The sequence below is a fragment of the Aulonocara sp. 'chitande type north' Nkhata Bay genome, linkage group LG14 (assembly GCF_057382095.1).
Source record: "Aulonocara sp. 'chitande type north' Nkhata Bay isolate Kocher_YH1m ecotype deep benthic linkage group LG14, A_spYH_male_GT1.1, whole genome shotgun sequence".
Lineage (NCBI taxonomy): Eukaryota > Metazoa > Chordata > Actinopteri > Cichliformes > Cichlidae > Aulonocara > Aulonocara sp. 'chitande type north' Nkhata Bay.
Window position 1 is genome coordinate 41,992,642 of NC_141357.1, and position 14,787 is coordinate 42,007,428.

Here is a 14,787-nt window from a genome sequence, read left to right on the forward strand (position 1 = left end):
TTTAAACCCACTCCTACCAGTAAGCCTCTAATTTTCGGCCATTGAAGCTGTTCAAATTATTCTGCTGGTCGTTGCTGCACAGCAGTGAAAACAGAAAGGCTGGAAGAGTTCCTTCTGGTCCGGGCAGATTTCTGAAGGAATTTCTGACATCTCTGTGAATTCGTTTGCTTCCCAGAGTTTTGTAAACTAACCTTGTAGAAGGTACGTAGAAGTTCATCCTAGAGTTAATTGGGAATTTAAGTTGATTGAGGAACCAGGCCCTGTTGAGAATGATGAGGTTTATCTCTTTTCCTGCGGAACAAACTCATTCGGCTTCCAGAATATGCCATGTGGTTCCCAGTGAAAACTGACTATTAACGCTCAGGATACTTTCTGGAGATCCTCCACAGCCAGGCGAACAAAGTTCAAGATCACAGTTGGATGTGAAACAAGCTGCTCCAGAATTCATTGGTATCCAGACCAGCCAGAGCATCAACCAGATCTGGTTTGTGCTGATGCATTGTGGAACTTACCTGGATCTCCATCATAACTGAAGCCTTCAGGTCCTTCATCTCCATAATCTCCAGTGACACCCTGAGGTCCTACAGGAGGAGGAGGGGAAATAATTAAAGGTAACTCTTCTGCTCATGTAACCTACAGGCGAAGATACAGAAGCGGAAGGTTTGCTTGGGTACCTTGTTTCCCAGGTATTCCAGGAAGTCCATCCTTCCCATTGTCTCCTTTAGGTCCATCTGACCCAATGCCACCAGGAAAACCTGGAGAACCCTGGGAACCTGTGTAGCCTGAAAGGTGAGAGAGGTGAGTAGGAAGTACTGTAAACAGGCAAACATAAAGATGTTACAGATCAAATTTACCTGCACTTCCAGGGTCTCCCTTCTCTCCAGGGGCACCTGGTCTTATGGGTCTAAAGGGTGGAGGGTCACCTGGAGGAAGAGGAGGGTTAAGTAGACACCAGTTAGAAGGTTTTGGCTAAAAAAGTTAATGAAAGTGTTCCTATGAACTTCACAAGTACTCAGTGCTGAAGAAAACCCTCAACTCATTTATATTTAATTGTATTTTCAGATTAAGTTTGGTTTTCTCCAAAATATTGAGTTCAGGCCGTCACCGTAAACACCCACAGGTTTCAAGTTAACTCCTTTTTATTTCATTTCTGCCTGTTTGGAAAACCTAAATGGAAAAACAAGAGGGGCGAGAGGCAGGGTACACCCTGGACAGGTCACCAGCCTGACACAGGACAAACACACTTACAGGTAATTTAGATTCACCAGTTAACCTAACCTAACTAACTGCGTGTCGGAGAACCCGGAAAGAACCCACACAGACGCAGGGAGAGCATGCAAAGTCCACACAGACCAGGTCAGAGTCAGGTGGTGGAACCAACACGCCACCGTGCTGCCCTGGAAACACGTTCAATAGAATAATTCAAAAGCAGAAATGTCTGAAACTTCAATCTAGTTTCCTAAATTTGCCTGTATCAAGTGTTTTATTCTAAAACAAAACCAATCTCAAACCCTCAACCAGGGGTGTCCAACTCCAGGCCTCGAGGGCCGGTGTCCTGCAGGTTCTAGATCTCACCCTGCATTAGCACATCTAAATCAAATGATTAGTTCATTTCCAGGCCTCTGGAGAACTTCAAGATATGTTGAGGAGGTCATTTGGCCATTTAAATCAGCTGTGATGGATCAAGGACACATCCTGCCCCACCCCTGCCCTAAACGATGAGTCACAGATGACCAACGGATGTTACGTTATCATCCTGTTTGAGAAACATACTCTACTCAAACCCGGACTTAGACCTTAAAAGGAGTCAGCACTGACAGATGTTAAGAGGACAGGTGTTATAAATGTTCAGGTCAGTCCTATGAAAACAGAACCGTATATATGGATTCAGCTGCAAAACTCTGGTAAAATCCACAGAAAGTGAGAACCAAACGTTTTTCGTAACAACGATTCTTACCTTTAACCCCCTTTAACCCCGGGGGGCCACAGGATCCAGTAGGTCCTGGATCCCCAAGGAGTCCACGTTCTCCCACAGCTCCATCTGCATCTGGTCCTCGGGGACCTGGAGGTCCTAAATATCCCTTTAACCCTGTAGTTCCTCTGAGGCCCCTTTCTCCAGGGAAGCTGAAAAAACTCTCCCCCTAAGAACAGACAAATTGAGGTCAAGAGACAGAACAGCATGACTGATGGCAGGACAACTGCAAAACAGGGACATTCTGATTATCTCACTGTTTGTCATCCACATTTCTCAGCGCTCAACTTTAAGTTATAAACAGATTCATGGATATAACAGATGTGGTGTCAGTGTGTTTTCTGGCATACAGTTGTGATCATTGTCCCGTTGATGCCCCAGTTTGGTCCAAGCTTCAGCTTCGGGATAGATGGCCTCACATTTGACTCTAGACTACGTTGGTATACAGAGGAGCTCATAGTCCACTTAGTCCACAGGCTTTCTCCTGTAAACTCTTCCAAACAAGCCAAACTTGTTCATAGGGATGGGTATCGAAAACCGGTTCTTGTTGAGAACCGGTTCCCACTGTTTCAATTCCTTGGAATTGTTTGCCATTTTTGCAAACGATTCCCTTATCGATTCCAGTCGCCCCGAATGACGTCACCACGTTGCGGAGCGTCATTTACCTGGCAGGAAACACGGCGCCTAAGCGGCTCAAACGCTCAAAAGTTTGATTATACTTTATGAGAACCAATGACAACAGGGCAACTTGCAAAGTAGATATTTCATTTAAGGGAGGAAACACTACGAATATGCAAAAGCATTTGCTCACAAAACACGCGATGACACGCGTTTTTAATTCCGCTCCGGACTCGTGAATCTCAGCCCAGCAGCAGCGGTAACGTTTGCACGTCCTCTCCCGTTAATGCGGCAGGTAAATAATCAACTAACAGTGCATATTATGTTAGCGCAATCTGCCTTATTACAAGACCTGCCATTACTGTACATGTAGGTGACCATGATGAGAGAGACAGACAGAGTCTGGCTGGCGCTCGCTGGCAGTTCTCGCTGCAGTCTACCGGTAGCGTCTCCTTTCAGGCCAGGATAGACTAATGTCACCGAGCAGTGTCTAAGTTTGTGGTCAAAGGCTTGCACCCATTTGCCACAGCAGATGCCCCCGATTTTTGGTAAGTGAATGTGTTTAATTGTAGGCAGGGACATTACTGGATATTCTTGTGTAATTGCCACAGAACAATTTATGTTATACTTTGTTATTGCTACAGAAGAATGTTGCAGCTTTAAGGCAGGGATGACTCCTGGAGTTGCTTTCTCACTGCATATGCTTTATTTCACAATCAGATCGATTCGATAACAAAAACATACAGCAGCTCCTCTCCTACTCCTAGCCCTTCGCTGCGGTGGAAAAAAGAACGACTTCAATCCCCTTCAAGGAACATACGTACAAAATAGTTTTCCTGATACACCAATGGGGCGTTCAATGCCATCTTGTAAATATGAGTACTCTGGCAGAGTAACAGTTCAAATGAAAAATACACCAGAACAAACAAGCAAACAAAAAAAGAAGTGTGGGGTACCTTTGAACCAATGAACAAAGTATAACAATTTATACTTTTTAACATAACCCGACCCCGTCAATATGTGATATGTCTCACAAGAATATTTATTTTATTATTTTACATTTACAATTTTTTTTTCCTGGGGACCCTGTGACACCCCATTGAAGAGCCGTAGGCTGGATCTCTCAAGATCTCACTGTTGGGTTTGTAAGGCCATGTTACTCCTAAATTTCTATCTTGTTCAAAGAGAAGATATAAAACAAAGCTCTGAGCTAATCGACCTTAGTGTTCTCCTTTTTTAAAAAAAAAAAAAGAATCGATAAGAGAATCGATAAAGAATCGAATCGTTAAACAGAATCGAAAATGGAATCGGAATCGTTAAAATCTTATCAATACCCATCCCTACTTGTTCAGTCTTTTTCCATCTGTGCTGTCATGAACTTTAAAATTGAAAACGAGGCCTGTAGTGTCTCAGAATGTGAGGCAAAGCTCTTAGGTTTCTGTCGTTTCTTTGAGCATCGAATGGTCCGATCTTGGGATGAACTTGCTGGAACATCCATCACTGAGAAAATTGTCTTAATGTTTCCCTCTTGTAAATAATCTTTCTCACTGCAGAATGATGGACTTGTTTGAAAATAGCTGTATAACCTCTCCTAGGTTGGAGCAACAGTTTAGTCTGTAAGATCACTGCTGACGTCTTTCCTTTGCTTTCTGTTAACGCACACCTGAATGCTTCGGACTAGCTGCTAGAAGATTCTGCTTTTATAACGATGCTCACGATTGGTAAGTATCAGTTAACCGGTGCGTTTGATCAGCAGCACCTGGCTGCCATTTACTTCTCTTAATTCCTATAAAAGCAACAAGGATCCACTTAATTTGTCACAGGACTGCAATCAGGAAACATGTTCTTAAACTGACCATCGGAGGATTCTGATAAACATTCGTTCAAAAGGAAAAGCGGCGCAGACATGATCAGTGAGCTGTAATGTGAACATCATCTCATTACATCTGAAACAGAAACTACTTGCTGAGAAACTCTTTCACATTATTGCTTCTCATATTTCGCTCTTTCCCGTCTTGAACAACATCTTCCAATCCTCATTCCTCCTATCTTCTAACCCGACTGACCTGGAAACCGGGATTTCCAGGGACCCCTGAGGGCCCAGTCTGTCCTCTTCTTCCTGGGAACCCTTGTCTGCCTGCAGGGCCCCGCTGTCCCTTGTTTCCCTTCTCACCTGGAGACAGGAGCAACATTCACAGGAGGTTATGTTGATGTTACTGTCAATAATAAGTGTGCTGGGAGACAGCTGCACAGACTGGGACTCACCTTCGATATCCTCCACTGTTAAATCTCCTTTCTGTCCTTTAAAGCCTTTGACACCCGGCAATCCGGCCCGACCCTGTAAACAAAGCAATCAGTCAAATAAACAGAGCAGTGGTGGCTGCTCAGATGACCTCTGACCTTGTTGCTCAGTTGCTTTACCTGCTCACCAGTCTCTCCTGTGTCTCCGGGAACACCGTACTCTCCCCGAGGACCTGTGGGTCCAGAGGATCCTTGGAAGCCTGGAAATCCCAAGTCACCCTTAGGGCCAGGTGCACCTCTTAGTACAAGAGGAAGGCCACAAGAACAGCTGCCACAACTACCTAAAACACAGAAATTAGGGTTCGATCGATCTCTAACCCTTATTGAGCACTTCCAGCAAACATTAGCAAAACGATCTGATTGATTAATAACGTCACTACGACTGGCTGTCCGGGCAACATGGACTCTACTTAAGGCCAACATAGGATGTCTTCGCTATAGACAGTATAACAGACGGACACAGCTGAAGGTGGCGACACCTGTTACTGCAAAAGACTTCCAGTTGTATTGAAGTGTATGGGAAAAGTGCCCTCTGCCCCCTCGCTTTGAAGACGTTAGTACACATTTCCAAACTCACTCTTGAGGTCATTTTGAACAAAACATTAAGTCTGTTTTTATAAATTATGCTCATTCTTAGAATAAGAGAGGAAGGTTATTTAGGAGCATGCTCATTGGTTAATACCTCAGTCACAATTTGTTAGCCACAGCGTGCGGTTTCACAATCAGTCAGTCAGCCACAGATCGATAGATCAATCAGAATACGACGAGTGCTGGAGACCGTGAAGTCCTCAGCTGAAGTCTTAACCCTTTAAGACCTACCATAGAACCAAGTCCGCCAGAGCTTATATTATATTTTTACATGCTGTAGCGAAATTTCTGGGAGCATTTCAAGTTGCTATACATCAATACAAGCATTACAGTCTATATTTTAATAATATGTATGCATTAAGTGCATAGTAATTACATAAATTTCAAAAAAGTGCAATAAACTACAGAAAAATTGAAAATCGTTTTTGTTTTGTTAACATATATGTCTACTGTAAATACAAAAAAGTTGCACAAAATAGTTTCCCACCACAGGAAATTTATTTTGAGTGTCTTCATAGTTTTATTTTTGAAATACACCAATTTTTATATACTGCAGGAAAAACGAAAATAAATATTATAGTGCAAATTTGCAAAATAACAGCATATGCATCAAAATAAACTATTTCCAGCAGTGCAATATGAGTCCTAAGCATCCCAGAAACGACACAGAAAGTCATAAAGTCAAAGAAAACTTTTAAAAACACCAGTATAGGCTCATGAGGCCCTGATGGTAAAAAGAAACTACATTTCCGCAAAAATGACGTCACTTCCGGTTTCGGGCAGGTCATGGCGGACGTCGCCAATGTAGGAAGTGTTACGAACAGCTGATCGGATCGGCAAAGCGTGTTTCTGGAATATTATGTTTTTGTTGCTGCAAGTGCTTTTTATGCAGTTTTTGCAAAGCTGTATGTGGAAGGAAACCGTGACCGAGGACAAGCTGATGGCATAAGATGTAAGTACAACTCCTCCGGTTTCATATGCAAAGAAAATTATTGCGCTAACTTACATGGTTGCAGAGCTACTGGGATTTAAAAGTAGTTGCGCAAAATGGAGCGTGCCCGCTCTGACCGGCTTTAAAGGGTTAACACACCAGTGGGTGACATCTCAAAGCTAAATCTACGTACCGTCTAAGGCTTCACAGCAACAACATGAGTGAGGAAGCAAGTTAAGGTTATGCTCTTCATAGCTGGAAATGGTTAGCTGGTAAGTTAGCATTAGCCAGAAGTTTCATCCAATAAAACTCATCTGGATAAAGTACAATGAGAACCTAAAGGAAACAGCTAGTGATGACTTTAGCATGGTGATGATACCTTTGGTTTCTGGCATTAAAAGGTCAGATTGCCTTTTTTAAATTACTTCGTCAGTTGATGTTCATAAAATGACCGCTGCACGATTCACGTAGCATAATGTGGACAGGGGTGTTGGTACCGTAACAAAACTGTTGACTGATCGTGGGACAAAAGCCAAAAGCATTGTTCATCTTTTTAATCTCTTCTTTCCCCATTTAGCAAACACAAACTGTGGTAATGTGACGTGGCCTGAGTGTGCACATATTTCACATTAAGGTTAAAAGCAGCTCATCAGTCTTCCACCCTCTAAACCTTTAACTGGTGTAAAAGTCACAATTTCAGTCAATGTCTCCAACAACTGACCTTTAATTCCCAGTGAGCCCTGAAACCCCGTGGGTCCGAGCACACCTGGGTCCCCACGTGGTCCTGAGGCTCCAGGGAGACAGTAGGTACCTTTAAAGACAAACAGGAAGTCAGATTATTGAGAAAAAAAATCAACTGGGACAGTGACACATCCCATACCTGCTGTTAATATCTGCAGTCTGACCCTGCAGGCACCTACAGGTGTACAACACTAAGAGACAAACACTGTTGTCTGGTACCTGGAACACCTTGCTGTCCTTTATGTCCTCTGAATCCACGGCGCCCTGGTTTTCCAGGTTCTCCAGGTGTGGGTTTCTCTGTAGAGATCTGACCTGGATCTCCTCTGACCCCCTTGCATCCTGGAACTCCCTTCTGACCTACAACTCCCGGCAGTCCTGAAGAAAACAACAAAAACTATCATACTACCTTAAACATGAGCAGAAAACATCCTTCTTACCACAGCACCGCTATGCTGCCTCTAATCAAGTTCATACCACCTTAAATCTAACCATGACACTTGAATCACCGTAGCTCAACTTTAAGATTCATTCAAGATTCAAGAGTCGAGGTCTTTATTGTCCAGTATACGCAGTGTACAGCGCACCGAAATGCCGTTTCACCCCAAGCCCCCCATGGTGCATTTATAAGAATATAAAAAATCTCCAGGAGATATAAAACTAGAAGAAGTGGATTGTGCAGAGGGTATTGAATACCAGCTTCAAGTTACGAGTCAGAGTATTGTGGACGAGACAGGATAAAGACATGTGCATTATGTAGATGTGTTCAGCAACTGAAAGTAACAAGAAGCTGACTTCTTCAAATAATCTCACCACAGCAACCTCATACTGCCTTACATCAGGCTGCTACCACCTTAAATCTGGCCTCATGAGTCTCAGACCACCTCGCCAACTTCATCATCATTAAACCCCCCAAAGTGGTAGATAATGACCCAACGTTGTGGTCTCATCCCATTTGTAATCTGACTACACAAACTCGTAATAGCGCGTAAAATCTTAAAAAACTCTCCGATACGATTTTAAAGTTTGAGACCATTTGAACATCAGGTAGGAAGCACCACCTCACCCACCCTCTGACCCAGACTCTGCTCCTTTATCCACAGCAGGAAGCTTTCCCTTTTTTGATTTGACAGAACTTTATGCCAGACGGTTTTTCTGATGATGATTTATATCTGTCAGGAAAGATCTCCAATACTCAGTGATAGCGTATTTTTCCATCATATAAAGATGTTTCACCTGTGTCATCGCGCTGTGCTGAGATGTTTGCCAGCTCACATTGCTACAGAAACAGTAAAATATGCAGGTACTCACCAACTATTGATCTGCCAGGCGGTCCTGGGGGGCCGGGTATTCCCATCCGCCCCCTGTCTCCATTAAGGCCGTGCGGGCCGGGTGACCCGGGATCCCCAACTTGACCTAGAAGACATAAAGTAGTCATTGGACACCAGAGAAGAAGAATTGTGAAAGAGCTGATTGATTGGTGCATTGATCCATACCGGTGTACGTGATGTCTTCCTCCCGGGGGTTGCCTGGAGGCCCGGGATCTCCCCTTTCGCCCTGAGAACACACAGAACACGACAGCTTTATCTTTACTGAGGTCATTTTGTTTACATGATACTAACCAGATCATCGGGTTCACAGCTTCTAGTAACAGAACATCTACGTCTGTGAATGGGCGAAAGGTTTCAGTGCTGGTTTTTACTGCTGATCTGGCTCTGCTGGCCAGGGGGTGACCCCGCAGCGGGGAGGTCTGCAGCTGCGCGGTAGAGATCAGACATCCGAGGTCATGGACAGATAACTGCTCAAAGTGTAGGACTTCAAGAATCTCAGAGTCCTTTTCACGATGGATGAATTTCAGTGATGCAGACGCTGCACCTGTCTGTGGACCATTTTACTGGTCTTCTGGTTAACTTCCTGCTCGTTTTGCCCTCGTTACCTTTTGCATACATTTTCCGAGCCTTCTCTCGCCCTTTGTCGTGGTGTGCTACAATGCTCTGTGCTCCTTGTTCCCTGGTTCCTAGTGTTTAGTTGGGATGGATGGGAAGCTTTGCTTTTATCCACAGTGACATAAAATATACAGGAAACAGACTGACCTTAGGACCATTTCGTCCAATCAGACCTGGGAGTCCTGAGCTTCCTTGGATTCCCTGAAAACACCAAAGAAAAACCAGACCTGATGATCCGAGGAACAGCACAGAAGTAGAAACAGGAATCTTCTGCTTTGACCAACCTTAACTCCTTTGTTCCCACGCAGACCAGGTTGTCCAGGGAGTCCCTGAAACACAGTTCGTTCAGCATCAATACCTCAAAGATTGATGACATCTCAAGTCTAATTAAAGTCTATAGTCTGATCAAAACTGCTTAATATTGATCGCACATCTTACCCTTGGTCCAGGAAGCCCCAAAATCCCCTTCTCCCCTTCCATCCCAGGTGACCCATTCAGACCCTGAGACCACAATTCAATAAAAAATATCTGATCAGTAACAGTGCTACTAAAATGATATTTGGAGATGTGGGGCACAACAACCAAGTGGGGTTTAAAAACGGCAGCTGAGTATCCTTCAAACACGAGATTACAGATGACAATTTTCAGGATGAGCAATAGTCCTGAACTCCATAAATCGGGAGAATCCTAACCTTCAAGTGAGCCTGGTGCCCAAGAATCGAACAACAAAGAGAACTTCAGGTTCCTAAATAAGATATTTAACCTACCAGCTGTCCGTCAATTCCACAGACTCCTTTAACCCCCCGGGAGCCCTGAAATATCCAACATATCCAGCGTGAGAAAACCGAGAGCAAAGCCTCCCAACAACAAGAGATATCAGAAATCAACATTTGCAACATTTGCTATTTAAAGTTTAACAGAAAACAGGAAGTCCCCTTAAATGTGCCATCTGATAGGCTGTAACAGAGTGAGGCTCCACCTACTTTGTCTCCTTTGATGTAGAGGTCTTCGGGAGGGTCAACATACTCAAAGGGCCCCGGAGGTCCCTGCAAACCCTGATCCCCCTGTGGACCACACAAACTGCTACAGCACGGCACATACTACACAGTACTGATGCGTTGCTCTTGCTGCTCTATTACTGCAGTAATTGTCAATGGTGAAGTGCAATTTATACAGTTTGCAGTGAAATGAAAACAGAAGGTAAATCAGTCAAACAGAAGAATGTGACAGAGCTCTGCCCCAAACGAGTAATCTAATGTGACTTTTGCACAGCGCCATTGCCTCGCGCGACAGGCTGTTCACGAGCTGCTGATTCAGTTAAAAGAAAGGGGGCGTGGTTGTACCTCATCTCCTTTCTGTCCAGGCAGAGATCGACCTCTTTCCCCCTGAAATGCACAAACAACAAATTCTGAAATAAAAGGTCAGAAAACGCAGTCTTTCAAATTACTCTGACGGTATTCACAATGCTAGCCTCTACTACGTGCACATTACTTACGGGTGGACCTCGAGAACCCGGGCTTCCAGGTACGCCCTGCACAGACAGCAAAGACTTCATTATTGCAATTAATAAAATAATTCTTTGTTTCTCAGCTGAATTTGTAAGTTGTACAAAAAACAGTCTCCAACTTCTTGTGTAGCTTAATTTTAATGGAGAGACATAATGTAAAGCCAAAAACGTTATAACTTGAAGTTTTTGAGCCCCTGCAACACCCAGTCTGGCTCCATACAGGGAGCTGAGGTGCAGTTTTTCTAAACACGGCGTCTCTGTGGCTTTTAAACCCCAAAACACGCTGCGCCAAAAATGTGTCCACCCCAAGGATCGGGTCCCCGACACAAACAGAGTAACATAGTGTACGCGATTAAGTGCAGGATTTATACATCAGGGAAACCAAACAACCTCTGGCTACAACACAGAAGAGCCACCTCGTCAGGCCAGTGGACCTTCAATGATGAGGACGTAACATCCTGGACAGGGAAGTTTGAGCAGTGTTCATTTACTGGATGATCAAGCATGCATCAAGACTCCCATACAGGTTATATCTGTGCTTCAAAACCCCAACGTGGAACAGCAGAAACCCGAGACCAGGTCCCTTTAACTGTCCTCAACTTGAACACGTGACACCAGATTACTTTCTTCAAGCAGTAAATGTTAAGTGGTGACTCACGTCTTGGCCTTTTGGTCCTGGAGAACCCAGTGCTCCCTTCGATCCCGAGAGGCCCTGCTCACCCTGCAGACAGACAGACAGAAACCTGAAGGAGGACCACTACAAGTGAACGCTTCCTCCCTGTAAACCCGCTGGCATGTGTGTCACATGACAGTTTGTTTACTCACCCACAGACCGGGATGTCCACTGGGCCCAGCATCTCCCTGTCAAACAGAAAAGCTTTGATTAATAAGCCAAATCCTGATCCTAACCTGCAGCAGTACAAGTGTACTTACAGTCACTCCAGGGTTACGGATGAAATACACCGCCTGATCTCCTGGATATCCTTTCGGTCCTGGAAAACCCTGAAGAATTAAACACCACAGCGATGGTCAAATAGTACTGGACCAAAGATACAGTGGGAGGCAAAGGTTTGGGCAGCCTTGTTAATAGACATTATTTTCCTGTATAAATCGTTGTTACAATAAAAAATATCAGTTAAATATATCATACAGGAGACACAAGTTTATTGGATTTACAGAAAGTGTGCAATAATTGTTTAAACAAAATCAGGCAGGTGCATAAATTTGGGCTCCACAAAAAAAGAGATGAAATCAATATTTAGCAGATCCGCCTTCTGCAGCCTCTAAACGCTTCCTGTGAGCTCCACTGAGAGTCTGGATTGTGGTTGAAGGTATTTTGGACGATTCCTCTTTACTAAACATCTCTCGTTCATTCAGGTTTGATGGCTTCCGAGCATCAACAGCTCTCTTTAACTCACAGCACAGATGTTCAATAATATTCAGGTCTGGGCTGAGATGAACGTTCCAGAACGTTGTACTTGTTCCTCTGCATGAAAGCTTTAGTGGATTTTCAGCAGTGTTTCGGGTCGTTGTCTTGTTGAAAGATCCAGCCCCGGCGCAGCTTCAGCTTTGTCTCCGATTCTCCAGAATCTGCTGATACTGAGTGGAATCCATGTGTCCCTCAACTCTGACAGGATTCCCAGTCCCTGCACTGGCCACACAGCCCCACAGCATGATGGAACCACCACCATATTTTACTGGAGGCAGCAGGTGTTTTTCTGGGAATGCTGTGCTCTTTTTCCTCCATGGATAGCGCTCCTTGTTATGCCCAAATAACTCAGTTTTAGTTTCATCAGTCCACAGCAGCTTATTCCAGAATGAAGCTGGTTTGTCCAAATGTGCTTCAGCAAACCTCAAGCAGCTCTGTTTGTGCTGTGGGCGGAGCAAAGGCTTCCTCTGCATCACTCTCACATGCAGCATCTCCTTGTGTAAAGTGCACCGAATGGTTCCATCTGCTGCAACATGATGTTGCAGGTCTTTGGTGCTGGTCTGTGGGTCGACTCTGACTGTTCTCACCGTCGCTTCTGTCTGTCTGAGATGTTTCTCGGTCTGACACTTCCAGCCTTAACTTGAACTGAGCCTTCTCAAACATCACTGTGTGCGTCTCCTGTATGATATATTTAACTGACAGTTTTTATTGTAACAACGATTTATACAGGAAAATAATGACTATGAACAAGGTTAACGTTTGCATCCCGCTGTACTGCAGCACACTCAACTATCCACACACAGGCTCACAGCAGTGTAAGACGAGAAAACCTCGTCCTTGTTCTCTCAGGACTCTAAAATCTGGATTCTGGAAAACTGAACGTTTCTCCAGCTCTGATTATTTTTACTGTGGCCTTTCTTGCCCTCCACAGTGAAGTGTTTGCTATCAGTGTTACTGTCATTTCTGACCAGTTCTCCGTCACGTCCTTGTTCTCCCAGAAGTCCAGCTTTCCCTTTCTCTCCTCTAGTTCCATTACATCCATCCAGACCTGGATGTCCTGGACCTCCAGCAGGTCCCGGGTGTCCCTGGACACACAAACACATAAACTGATGCCGAGAGCGGGACATCACTAGGTCACAGCTGACTGAGCTAAGAGGCTGAGAGGGGCGGGGCTTCTTACCGGAACTCCATCCAAACCTGGAAAACCAGGAACACCAAGAGATCCCTGAAACCGTAAACAACAAGCAGACGGTTAAACTGTTCTCCACACAGCTCCTCAGATACCATGTGAGGCCTAACAGAGCTCCGATTGGTCAGACAACAGAAACAGTATCTCGTCTTCAGAGGGGTGTACTACAAAGCAAACTATGTTTTCAGTTTGGATGGTCTATGTGTAAAGCTCCTCTGGTGTTGTCTCTGAGTGAAGGTGCTCAGCTGACCGAGAGAGCTGCTAACACAGAAAGCCTGACTCTGTTAAAGCTGCGTTGCAGTACAACCCCGAGGGCAGAAACCATGTTCCTTCACCATATGTCCTTTCAGGCCTGCAGCTCCTGTTGGCCCCTCATCTCCTCTCTGGCCTTTCTCTCCTGGAGGCCCCTGAGGACCCGGGAAGCCCATGGGTCCATTAGGGCCCCGCAGACCCAGAGAACCAGGAGCACCCTGCAGGACACAAAGACACTTGTTAATCCTTTAAAAACTGAATAAATCTTAATAGAAAACATGAACAACATCAGGTTTCTATCGAGAGCTCTTCTAGGCCACCTGATCCCGACGCTCTGTCACTACAGCAAGCACCACTTCTAAAAAATACCAGGACCAATTCTGTTTACATTATACATGCTTCCCTTAGGCAGCATCATTAGAAGACATAGCATACATTTTCACTGCTATGCAGATGACACCCAGCTCTATCTGTCCATGAAGCCAGATAACACACACCAATGAGTTAAACTGCAGGAATGTCTTAAAGACATAAAGACCTGGATGGCCGCTAACTTTCTGCTTCTTAATTCAGATCAAACTGAGGTTATTGTACTCGACCCTGAAAAGCTTAGAAATATGGTATCTAACCAGATTCTTCCTCTGGATGGCATTACCTTGGCCTCCAGGAACACTGTGAGGAACCTTGGAGTCATTTTTGACCAGGACATGTCCTTCAACGCACATATTAAACAAATATGTAAGACTGCGTTCTTCCATTTGTGCAACATCTCTAAAGTTAGAAATATCCTGTCTCAGAGTGACGCTGAAAAACTAGTTCATGCATTTATTACTTCCAGGCTGGACGACTGTAATTCATTATTATCAGGAAGTCCTAAAAACTCCCTGAAAAGCCTTCAGCTGATCCAAAATGCTGCAGCAAGAGTGCTGACAGGGACTAGAAAGAGAGAGCAGATTTCTCCTGTTTTGGCTTCCTGTTAAATCCAGAATTCAAAATCCTGCTGCTCACATACAAGGTCTTAAATAATCAGGCCCCATCTTATCTGAATCCTTATCACTCGAGAAACACGAAGCCGACAAACAAACTAAGAGAATTCAACTGTCTGCTCGAATCTGAACTTTTGAAACTGTAAATCATTCTTTGTCATATCAGTTCCTCATTAAATACACGTCACATTAACAAGCTGGCTCATGGTGTAAAGCGTCGCCTGTCAGAAAGTATAAGAACATATAAAACAATCAGGAGCGTAACTGAACCTGAGACGGACTCTTTATGAATCGCAGCACTGATGGCAGAGCGGGTGGACTTCGTATGGT

At 44.4% G+C, this 14,787-nt stretch overlaps 1 protein-coding gene across 1 annotated transcript in view; it reads right to left on the reverse strand.

Moving 5' to 3' along the window:
• The window catches only part of col4a4 (collagen, type IV, alpha 4), a 56,695-nt gene that overhangs the window by 21,738 nt on the left and 20,170 nt on the right, over positions 1 to 14,787 (reverse strand). The window contains exons 5-28 of the mRNA XM_086262661.1: positions 13,555 to 13,689; positions 13,211 to 13,255; positions 12,999 to 13,115; positions 11,535 to 11,603; positions 11,427 to 11,462; positions 11,260 to 11,322; positions 10,590 to 10,625; positions 10,438 to 10,479; positions 10,078 to 10,158; positions 9,862 to 9,906; positions 9,533 to 9,595; positions 9,379 to 9,423; positions 9,242 to 9,295; positions 8,645 to 8,705; positions 8,460 to 8,564; positions 7,371 to 7,526; positions 7,132 to 7,221; positions 5,012 to 5,172; positions 4,856 to 4,928; positions 4,657 to 4,763; positions 1,958 to 2,141; positions 855 to 923; positions 675 to 782; positions 513 to 581 (exon numbers count right to left, since the gene is read on the reverse strand). Of these exons, the coding sequence (XP_086118787.1) occupies positions 513 to 581; positions 675 to 782; positions 855 to 923; positions 1,958 to 2,141; positions 4,657 to 4,763; positions 4,856 to 4,928; positions 5,012 to 5,172; positions 7,132 to 7,221; positions 7,371 to 7,526; positions 8,460 to 8,564; positions 8,645 to 8,705; positions 9,242 to 9,295; positions 9,379 to 9,423; positions 9,533 to 9,595; positions 9,862 to 9,906; positions 10,078 to 10,158; positions 10,438 to 10,479; positions 10,590 to 10,625; positions 11,260 to 11,322; positions 11,427 to 11,462; positions 11,535 to 11,603; positions 12,999 to 13,115; positions 13,211 to 13,255; positions 13,555 to 13,689 (2,014 nt within the window). The remainder of the gene's footprint in view (positions 1 to 512; positions 582 to 674; positions 783 to 854; positions 924 to 1,957; positions 2,142 to 4,656; positions 4,764 to 4,855; positions 4,929 to 5,011; positions 5,173 to 7,131; positions 7,222 to 7,370; positions 7,527 to 8,459; positions 8,565 to 8,644; positions 8,706 to 9,241; positions 9,296 to 9,378; positions 9,424 to 9,532; positions 9,596 to 9,861; positions 9,907 to 10,077; positions 10,159 to 10,437; positions 10,480 to 10,589; positions 10,626 to 11,259; positions 11,323 to 11,426; positions 11,463 to 11,534; positions 11,604 to 12,998; positions 13,116 to 13,210; positions 13,256 to 13,554; positions 13,690 to 14,787) is intronic.